Source organism: Polistes canadensis, unplaced genomic scaffold (assembly GCF_001313835.1).
Source record: "Polistes canadensis isolate GaletaPanama2010 unplaced genomic scaffold, ASM131383v1 scaffold_71, whole genome shotgun sequence".
Taxonomy (NCBI): domain Eukaryota; kingdom Metazoa; phylum Arthropoda; class Insecta; order Hymenoptera; family Vespidae; genus Polistes; species Polistes canadensis.
The window spans coordinates 223,932-234,867 of NW_014569618.1; the positions used below are offsets into that span (position 1 = coordinate 223,932).

The window sequence follows — 10,936 nt, forward strand, 5'->3', positions numbered from 1 at the left end:
ACAATCAAATAATACCTCGTTTGAATTCAAAGAAAATGTGCGGGAAAAAGAGCGTCACTATGATAAATAATTTGTTTATCTTTTTATACAAATATCGTTTCCGTGGTCATATATTTACAATCTATTATTTTTTTAATTAATATATGGATTGTTTTTTGTAATAAGAAGCTTTTTTCGTTATCATTTATTTTGATTTGTAAATTTGATTTAATTTTCTTTTTGTATTCGGTTAAAGAGGCGCTTAATCGTTCGCCCAATTGGCGTATACTGCGCACAAATTTTAAATAGCTATTGGACATTTCAAACGAATGTTCAGTTTTCAATTACAACGTACTATTTAATTTATTAATATTGTAAAAGTAAGTCGTATAGTTTTATCACAAGTGTGTATAAAAATTAATTTAACCATAAAAACTATTATAAAAAATAAGAAAAATAATCTATAATTTGGACAGGATTGGCAGAACGCGCGTTTATCCAAGATGGCGCCTTATGCAACTTGTCAATAGACATTTAATGTTCTTCTGACAAGTAACGTAACCCGTGATAATACCATAATCGGAATCCAGTCAGCTGTTATGTCAAGCGAATATCCTTAACCAACAAAATAAGTCAAAAAGAATTTATTAATCGGCCTTAATAAATAATTATTTCAATAATATTGTGATCTTCCAGTGTGTTGTAGAATTCTTACGAAAGTTCTGAAAAAATAGGTGAGTTTAATACTTTCTATCAACTGTAGTTATGCTCTCTCTTTATGCTTTCGAATTTATTGCGTTTAAATTCTTACTTCTTCTGCATTAATGCTAGTCATCTGAGTAATTCGTTTATTCCCCTATATTTTTATTTTGTTTTATTTACTTGATTTTTTTTTTCATTCTTTCCTCTCTTTTTTTCTCTTTCTCTGTCTCTGTCTTTCGCTCTCTTTCTGTCTCTCTCTTTCTCTCTCTCATTCGATTAGCCAAATTATTCATTCATATTTTCGCTCATCAATCGATCTCATTGATTGACGTACTTGTACGATCTCTCTTTTTAAAACGAAGAGGTCAATGCTACTTCAAAAATATTACTCACTCATTATGTTCACGCACATATAAAAGTGTGTATCACCTAACTTACCTGTTCGCTTGGATCATTATGCAAATGGCGTTTGTTTTATGATACACCTTGTCAAATGCTCACTTATTTTCATGATTAATTGATTTTCAATGAACAATAAATTGCACTTCCGCAAACCGTATTTATTATACATATTATTTATTATTTGAGTTATTATATTGAACTATTTTATGTAATAGTTTTTTTTTCTTTTTCTTTTTTTACCACTTTATTTAAAAGCTCGCTAATAAAAATATTACTTATCTGCGTGGCAAATTAATTAGATGCAAGGCCTTCAATTTATAATTTACTCTAATTATGCAAATAATCGTTGCGATAACATGCAAATAATTTTTATTACGATATTCTTGTTTTTTTTTTTTTGTTTTGTTTATTTTTTGTACTGTAGCCTTCTGCAAATTTTCCTGTTTTCTTAATAAATATAAGATATCCATGTAATAATCATTGAACAGAACGAATGAAAAACTATTATAAATTGCATTGCATAAACAACGAATCCATTTTTAGAATCTTGTTCGAATATGAAAAATACTAAGAACAATGTCTTATGAATTAAACGTGTCGAAATGATTTCTCATATTACGTGATTTTCAAATATTTCGACATACCGATTATTCATGCGTGCTGTAAACGCGCGGAGAAATCGTAGAGAAAAAGAAAAAGAACAAGAAAAAGGGAGAGAGAAAAATAATCTTTCTTTTACATCGTGTTATTTTTACTTTGAGAAAAGATCGAACATATTGAGAGAGTATTCGAAAAAAATTCGGTGATCTAAACGTATTTTCTTTTTTTTGTTTCCACAAATATTATAATAATTAATAATTGTTACTTGTTACGCGATCGATTAAAAAAATAAAAAAAGAAAAGAAGAAACACAAGAATTTCACGAATAAAATAGTCTAATAATGTAAAATTTGAAATTCAAATTCAAAATGATTTGACTTAATTCGTTTAATTTAAATAATTTCAACATGCGTCTATAAATTGAAGGTAAATAAAAATCTTTGTCTCAAAGATGCGACACACGTACGTAAGAATTTCGCATGGTATGACTCATTAAATTAAAAAATGGTTTTCTTTTCTTTTTTTTTCCGTGAAATGTCATACGTGCTTGGATTAAATATAGTTATCTTTGTGTCGTGATCGAAAAATAATTTTTTGCAGTCTAATCAAATATAATAGAATTAATCGTGTATTTAAAATGTAAAAATGTAAGGTATATTTTTCATGATTAAATTATTATTTGCGTTATTATTCAGGTACGAAAGTTTTATAAGAAATAATAATATAGTTTTATTATCAATTTGATGAATGATATTTAAACGTGTCTTATTTATTATTACTGTTGTTATTTTTGTTGTTGTCATAGGTTTTAATTTATCTAATTGACTGAATTGAAGAATGATATTGTAACAGTATTACAAGAATACTTCCAAGATGTTCAAAGAAAATGATAATGCTTCTGGAGGATGTAATGGTCCTCCACCACGTGCTAGAAGATTTCCAAGATTCTCTTTAAGAAGATTATTATACTCAAGTCCACTCATTGGTCGAAGAATAGTCCGAGCTTCTAGTTCTGGTAACAGAAGTAACACTAAAGGTAATTAATCCACCGATCGTAACTTTGTATTTATTTATTAATCGTAAAAATACTATACTTTTCTCTTGTTCCATTTCTTTTTTATTTTTACAGCTAAAGATCCAGCGGACAGTAGAGTATTTATAGAAGCAAGAGTAAGTAATGGTTCAAGCCATTATCAATTTTACAACATAGACCTACAACGTGCTTCCAGCAAAGGCTCTGTACTTTCTTCTGCCGGAAAGGTATTTATAGAACTGTTAAAGTTCGACTGAGAAGAAATGTTCGGAGGAAATCGTATTGTAGAAAATTCCCTTTTTTTTCTGTCATCAATATTTCAACCTTTGGTCAAAAGAATAAGATATTTTTCTAATAATAGTATTTTCACGAGATTGAATAATTCTAGCTTGTATTAACATCTTCCTCGTATTTTCTATTACAGAGTAATGAGAGTGGATTAATGGAGTGTCCGCTATGTTTAGCCGATCTACCAATTGAATTATTTCCTGTTATACAATCTTGTCATCATCGTACCTGCTATGATTGCTTCCAACAATACCTTAAGATCGAGATTTCCGAATCAAGAGTTAATATAGCTTGTCCTGTATGTTCAGAACCACTTCATCCTAACGGTGAAAAATTAATTTAATTTTTAACAATATTTTTTCACGTATTATATCAATTTTATCTAAACAAAATTATTTAACGAAAAACACACTAAGACGTACCTTTTTTTTTTTGGTTTTAATTGTTAACAGATATTCGAATGATTCTAAATGATTCAGCACAGTTAGAAAAATATGAAGATTTTATGGTACGAAGAGTTCTTGCTGTCGAACCCGACGCAAGATGGTGTCCAGCGCCGGATTGTAGTTTTGCTGTAATCGCAAGCGGTTGCGCATCGTGTCCAAAATTACGATGCGAAAGACCCGGTTGCGATTCATACTTTTGTTATCATTGTAAAGCTCGATGGCATCCTAATCAAACATGCGATGCAGCTAGAGCTCAGCGTTCGCAATATTACGAGCGAAGTTCTTCTCTTAGCTTTAGTCAAAGTGATTCGCAGCACAGTATGTATTTTTATTTTATAAGTTTGCGTTTGTTTATCATTATTCTTTCTTTCGGTTATTACGCCATTTTTTGTTCTTATTCTTCCAGGAGATGATATTAAACCATGTCCACGATGTCAAGCTCTCATCGTTAAAATGGACGATGGAACTTGTAATCACATGACATGTGCCGTTTGTGGAGCCGAATTTTGTTGGCTTTGCATGAAAGAAATCAGTGATCTTCATTATCTTAGGTATTAATATTATTATTGATTAATGATATCAATTATATTATGCAAAAATTTCAACATATTTTAATGATACGTTTTGATTATTTTTGAACAGTCCTTCTGGCTGTACTTTTTGGGGTAAAAAGCCATGGTCCAGAAAGAAGAAGATACTTTGGCAGCTAGGAACTCTCGTTGGTGCTCCTGTTGGAATTGCTTTGGTTGCTGGTATAGCGGTACCTGCAATGATTATCGGTGAATATATATTTATTTATTATATATATATTTATCATTAGAGGAATTTTTATCATTGATATTTTATATGTATATACTTTTTTTTTATCGTAGGTATACCGGTATGGGTTGGAAGAAAATTATACACAAGATATAAGAAAGCCAACAAGCACAAGAGAAATGCTTTTATTGCAGGTGGTGTTACTGCATCGGTAAGTTGGAAAAAATGTCTTATCCATTTATACATTTGTATATTTTTTTTTTATCCGATTTTTCTTTTTGCTTTTTTTTTATCACTACCTTGACATTTTATTGTAATTTTAATTTGACACATATTTCTATGATCGGAGACACGTGGTCTATACGCACGTATTGAAGAGGCTTGATATTTTTTCATGACAACATCGAAGTATAATATTTTATTTATATTCAAACAAAATTGGCTTATTTTTTGTTCTTTTCTTTTTTTTTCTTAATTAACATAAGAAATTAGTTTAAAAAACAGATTTGATATATCTTTTAAATTCGTTAGAATAATATGATCGGTATTTGACTCATAAATAGTGATAGAAGCACCCATAAATATTGTTATTATCATTTTCTCTATTAATGTCTCACTTATTAATGAATATAAAATGATGAATAATAAAACACATTTTCAATATTATGCACAGCATAATCGCACGCTGAAATAGATGTACTCTACGCATATACGCATATTTAGTTAGGTTATTGAAAAGGTTTACAGTAGCAGATATCAGCGAAACGATAATATGATTTTTTTCGGAATAGCTCGTTTTTAGGAACGCTTTTTAAGCTTCTGCTTCCGTCCTCGTTATTGCAGTTTCTTCGGTTAATATGCCATCCTCGTGTAAATCTTGTAGAACGTCAATTAAACGTTGCTTCGTTTCCGAATATTCCAAGGCTATGTCTATCGAGCCAATACATAACAACAGTGCTAATAATTGAGACTTTCTATAATCCTCAGAAAGATCTTCTCTCGTGTAACCCAGATCTTTAGGTATATCAAGGCCGTAAATTAAGCACCATTCGTTCAAAGAATTCCAATAAGCATCCAAAAGCAATTTAGTGTATTTACGGCGTAATTCGCTTGGCAGGGAGCTAACTAATAATAATGCAACGTCATTCGTTGGTCTGCTATAAGCGACCATTTGCCAATCGACAATGTAACACTTGACGATACCCGGAGTATACGCGAATTGAAGATTCTTACACCAGAAATCCGTATGCGTAATCGTTGCTATTGGACTTTCTGGAGCAAGAAGATTCATGATGATGTCTTTGGTTTTTGGTCGAAGTGCCATCAAAGCTTCAAGAACGGGCTCGAGACCTGGCAAACATTCTAAAAAGTTAGCTAATTGTGAAAATCCACGTTCTACCATTTGCTGATAAGAATCAGTTGCTTTGGTCTTTTGAAATAAGAACGGATAACGATCTGGCAAAGGTTTGTCGTCCCTCATTTTCATGCAGAGAGACAACCCGTGTATCCCGGCTATCGAATCTAATGCAGCTTTAGCGTGAGGAACTGATAATCCTTCGGAGAATGAAAAGCTGGTTAAATCAAAATTGGATAAGACCAATACAGACTCAGGTGGTATCAAACTGTCGACGTCTGTCTGTTTAGGACTATCATCGTTTCTTTCTGGTGGACTATAATGCGCGTAATAACACGTTAATAATTTTAATGGATCATCAGGAGTTGTTTGTCCTTCTATTCTTCTCACTCTTCTTCCCTGTGGCTGTAGTAGTTTAAGATCCGGTACTATCTAAAATGATAAATCAGATGTTGATACAATACAGTTAAACAAACATTCGAAATATCACAGAATTATATATACATTTTCTTTTTTTTTTTTTACCTTGGTATAAAATTTGATTTCACGTAGATCGTATTGACCCTCCGTTACGAAAAAACGATTAAAGAGATCTGCTGGTAACCGTTTGATGACGATTCTCATTTCGGATACATCAATGGGACCAATGAGGTCAAATTCGGCGTAAGTAATATCACAGAGAACGTTTTCGTTCGACAGGGTTGCATCAGATTTCCGTATCGATGTAGTTTTTAATTCACATATATCAACCTAGTATGCAGTAAATAGTTTGAAAAAGAAAATATTTTTATTTATTGTAGAAATTCTTTAAAACAGTATTTCAAATAGTGCATTATTTATCTCGTTTTACGTTACGTTAATTCTTTTCGTTTTTCTTTTTTTACAATTTATCTTCAAATACTAAGTACTGTTAAAAATATATAATACTTATTTAAAATTCAAAAAAATAAAAATATTTTATTTTTGATACTTTAGATCATCAAAATATCAATCTTTTATTTACTGAAATTTCGTTTCTTATTTGAAATACTATTATATTTTGTTTCAATCAAAAGAAAAATCTACTATTTTAAAAATAATATTTGAAATATTATTTACATAAATATTACCATGTGCATATAATATTCAGAAAAAATTCCTTTAAGCCACTCCCTTGTAATTTCCCATTTAGGAATCACTTCCTCCTCTCCGCAATAATCCTCACTGTCCTCGTAATCTGACATTATTTATTGTCCTCAAGGGGCAACGATCCCGTCTCTTATATGACAGACAATTCCTCTGTGGCTAGATCGAATGCAAATATCATAATAATATATATCTTTAAAGAATAACCTAAAGAAAAAGAAAAAAATAATCCTGTAGAGACTAGAGATTAAATAAAGAAAAAGAAGATAGGAACAAATAATAGAGAAAGAGAACGTGAAAGATGAAAGTAGTTGTTTAATTAAAAAAATGTCGAGTAACCAACACGTTCTTGACACTTGTTATAATTTCATCATTTCTTTTTTTTTTTGTTTTATTACACTTTAGGTCGAATTAAGAGATCCAAGTCAGTTAGCTAAATTTTCTACCCTAGCACTCCAAGAGTAATTTTTTGACATGACTCGAATGGTAACACGGCACACCCTTTAACGCGAATCGGTGCTTATTTTCTTCTCTTTTTATTAATTTATCCCCCTTGTTTTTTTTTTCTTATTCCCTTTCTTCTCTCACTTTCTCGTTCCTGTTATAAAATGATTCAATTCTTACGAATAAAACGATACGAAAGACTAAACTCGACTAAGTAGTACCTAAACAGTGACACGATCCTCTCCCTTAAGATCTTATTCTCCTCTCGCCTATCAACCTTATCAGACTTCTGATGGAGAAGAGGTGGTCCCCACCATCATCATCACCACCACCACCACCACCACCACCACCACCACCTGCCTCTGCCTCTGCCGGCACAAGCTGGGGACAGAAAGTATCTGCCATGCGCGTGATATTTCTCTCTTCCAGCAGATCAATATCCTTTTCCCAACCATACTCCTCTCATACACCTTAAACCACAGCGGTTCTCAAGCTGTTTACCGCAACTGACCTGCAGGTGTACCGGAAAATTGTCTCCAATTTTTCCCCTACGATTTATACAACAACTCATTTCAATTACGTACAAACATATGTAGAATTAATAATATCGTTCAAAGGGAATCAGCAAATTACTCTTTGAATAGGCAGAGATTTGAACAAAAAAGTAGTTTGGGAATTACTGTTATACCTCCCTTATATGATTCTATCCGCTTTCCTTTCCTTCATCTTCCTTTTTTATTTCTTCTTCTTCTTTTTTCTTTTCATTTCTCCTGTTCTTTTTCTTTTATACTTTTTCCAATCGTTAAAAATATACAAAAAGAGTTTTTGTAATATTGGGGAAACCCTAATTAATTGACCTGAATTTATTCTGTCAATGAGGGGAGAACAAAACCGATGCTTTTCAGATATTTGCTCTTAGGGAGGATATTAAAATATATTTTCGATAATTTTAAGATATATTTTGATGAGTTTGTAATATGATTTTGTTGTTCCCGTAGGTTTTAGTGTCGCCTGTATTGGCAGGCTTAGCAGTTGGTATTGGTGTACCAATTCTTTTGTTCTACGTCTACGGCGTGGTTCCGGTTTCTTTATGTCGCAGCGGTGGTTGTGGAGTATCCACTAATGGTACCGGCGTACGATTCGATTTCGATGATGAAAATGAACTAATGGGTGCCTTGGGCGTTCGCAATGCTGGCGGTAAATTATTATTTTCCAGATGATTACATTAATAACAAGGGAAACATAAAGTTGTAATAAGACAGAAACAAATTAAATCCTGTTGTTATATTTAGATGCAGCATCGATAGACGTAGCCAGTCATCGTGTTGGTAATCCTTCAATAGGGGAAGCATCCTTGTCATTGGGAAGTGGCAGTCAACTGGAAAAATTAGGCCGAGAAAATGATCGTGAAAGTGCAAGCAATGTTGCATTAGCTGGACTCAGTTTAGCAGGAAGTATTGCTTCTAGTGTTCTTCCCGGTGGACAAAGGTATTGTATATAATTAAATGAACAATTTGTATTTTTAAATATAGACTATGTTAATCCTTTTGTATATTTTTTTTTCTTTTTTAAAGATTGGAAGTCCAAGCAGATGTAACTTCAACACAAAGATGTAGTCTGTGCAGCGAAACAGCTTCGGCTGCTACGAGCCTATCAGAAAAATCTGTTAATGCTTCGTTAGCTCTTGATGATGGAGCAGCATCTACGAGAGCATTATCAGGTTCAGTTCTTAACTTCAAGGTATATATATATATATACATACATATATGTAGGATCCCACTCTTTCACTCTCGATCTCTCTAAATTATCTTTACTCTTAAACTCTTAGACTCTCTCTTCTTTATTCCTTTCTTTTATATCGCCGCTTCTCGTATCCTCCCACATCCGCGTTAAACACACGTATGTACCCATACTCTCTCATTTCTTTACACCATAACAACAGAGGACAACATTTTTTATAGCTCTACCTACCAGAAAAACATCTTTACTTATTCTAGAAAAATATTAATGTATATATTTAATAATGATCGTTCTCGAACATTCATATTGTAACGTTTCTTGCCTTTATATTTATTCATACTTTTACTTATGAATTTTCTCCAATCCCACATATATATGATCAAATATAATATATATTATTTTGTTCTTATTGAAATTATTAAACAAAAAGATATTAAATATCCCAACGCACGATTAGATGGACAGTAGCTCGATCAGCGGTGGTAGAAGTACGGAAGGAGATCAAACAGCAAATTCTACTACTGGAGGTCATATGGACTCAGCTGGACAAGCAACTTCTTTGAGTTCTTTAGAGGAGGTAGTACCGGGTCTAGCAAAACGTACGCGTCGTAAACCACCTTTGGATCGACAACACAGCGATTCGAGTAATTGGACCGTATGTGGAGAAGATGGAGGTTCTGAACGTGTACGGTTCGACGATCACGTTAGTTTTATTGAAGCAGATAGAGACCAAACCAGTACTGGAACGTGCAATGCCAATAACAGGACGACTGGTGGTAGACGAAAACGAAATAAAGAGATAGAACAGGAATTAGATACTCAAAAGTTTTCCAAGTACGTAATTATTTTCTTATCTTCTGATTTCATTTTCAATATCGTTAATTATTATATTGTTTTAATATTAATTTTAATTAGTTATATATATATTAATACAAGTAATCATAATATTTTCGTAGGAATTCAAATAAGGAATTGAACACTGATACAACTATCGAGAAACATCCATCCGTAGAACGGATTAACGTGGCCACATTGAGAAATGTTTTTTTTCACAGTTCGACAGTATCATCTATGGATCGTGAAAAAAGATTATCGGTAATAGAAGAACCAATCTCAGCTGTATTACAAAATTCGGGAAATAATCAAGGATTTTCATCATGCGATGTGAAACGTATTATTGACGAAAGCTCACATTGCTAAAGAAAATTAAGAAAAAGAAGAAACAAGAAAAAAAAAACGAGAAAAAACGAAGACTGAGTACGAATGTAGCATTATACATACGTCTCTCGAAGTATCTGGATATGTAGGATATGCGTATTTACATATACATATGCATCACGCATGCACTATACTAAGTGCATAGTATGTGATATATGAAAATTTAATCGCATAAATTGTACAGTCATGTACACAAGACGTATCGCTATAAAACTAGACGCGTAATGCAGGGTGCAAGCATATATAAAAAAAAGAACAAAATAATAAAAATTTTTCCCTTTAAAAAAATGAAATTTTAATTTTCTGTTCTTGCAATAAAACAATCTCGTCATCTCGCATACAATGCGTTTGTACGCTATTCTACCTGCACGTGTTTACGTATTTATATATATACGTGAGTGTGTATATACTTGTAATTGCAAAAAGCCCAGAGTTTAGAAACGATGAAAGTCATAATATCTTTTTACCCCTTTCTCTCCCTCTAAATGTCTCTTTTTCTCATGTGATATTTTTTATCGTATGCCTATATATTCCCGGTTCAAGTATAAGTTTTATACCTAACGAAATTACGTCTTTCGTATTTGAAAAAAATGATTGACCGTATTTTATTATTCAATCTTGGTAGCTTTCATCAACGATTACGAAATGAAAAATTATTCTTTTTTGTTTTCATTTTTCTCGTTAAACGAAAATCATTTTAAGTAAGATTGTATATATACGTATATATGATCTTCGAAAAAAAAGAGAGTTTCACGTTTAAATAGGATACATTTCTTGCATTTTCAGCTAAACGCTCTAATAATATATATAATTTTTTTTTCTTTTTTTTTTTCATATATATAATAC

The 10,936-nt window shown here is 31.9% G+C and overlaps 2 protein-coding genes across 2 annotated transcripts; one reads left to right on the forward strand and one right to left on the reverse strand.

Moving 5' to 3' along the window:
- Positions 1–468: 468 nt before the first annotated feature.
- LOC106786298 (E3 ubiquitin-protein ligase RNF19A-like) lies at positions 469–10,109 on the forward strand. Its single transcript, XM_014747510.1, has 13 exons — positions 469–713; positions 2,489–2,719; positions 2,813–2,943; positions 3,141–3,330; positions 3,457–3,768; positions 3,857–4,001; positions 4,093–4,229; positions 4,323–4,420; positions 8,131–8,329; positions 8,425–8,620; positions 8,707–8,872; positions 9,330–9,706; positions 9,829–10,109. Exons 2-13 carry the CDS (start codon positions 2,557–2,559, stop codon positions 10,070–10,072), a joined length of 2,358 nt encoding a protein of 785 aa, XP_014602996.1. The 5' UTR covers positions 469–713; positions 2,489–2,556; the 3' UTR covers positions 10,073–10,109.
- LOC106786300 lies at positions 4,794–7,440 on the reverse strand. The gene is made up of 4 exons (XM_014747519.1): positions 7,354–7,440; positions 6,673–6,847; positions 6,089–6,313; positions 4,794–5,995 (listed from the first exon to the last, which is right to left on the reverse strand). The coding sequence occupies exons 2-4, from the start codon at positions 6,784–6,786 to the stop codon at positions 5,021–5,023; spliced, it is 1,314 nt and encodes a 437-aa protein (XP_014603005.1). The 5' UTR covers positions 6,787–6,847; positions 7,354–7,440; the 3' UTR covers positions 4,794–5,020.
- Positions 10,110–10,936: the final 827 nt, after the last annotated feature.

Bases quoted from the DNA above. Each gene is read 5' to 3' on its own strand.
- LOC106786298 (XM_014747510.1), top strand. From the start codon at position 2,557: ATGTTCAAAGAAAATGATAATGCTTCTGGAGGATGTAATGGTCCTCCA. The intron at 3,331-3,456 runs GTGAAAAATTAA...AATTGTTAACAG, and splicing joins AGAACCACTTCATCCTAACG to ATATTCGAATGATTCTAAAT. The intron at 9,707-9,828 runs GTACGTAATTAT...ATATTTTCGTAG, and splicing joins GATACTCAAAAGTTTTCCAA to GAATTCAAATAAGGAATTGA.
- LOC106786300 (XM_014747519.1), bottom strand. From the start codon at position 6,786: ATGTCAGATTACGAGGACAGTGAGGATTATTGCGGAGAGGAGGAAGTG. The intron at 6,314-6,672 runs GTAATATTTATG...ACTGCATACTAG, and splicing joins CTGAATATTATATGCACATG to GTTGATATATGTGAATTAAA. The intron at 5,996-6,088 runs GTAAAAAAAAAA...TTATCATTTTAG, and splicing joins AAATCAAATTTTATACCAAG to ATAGTACCGGATCTTAAACT.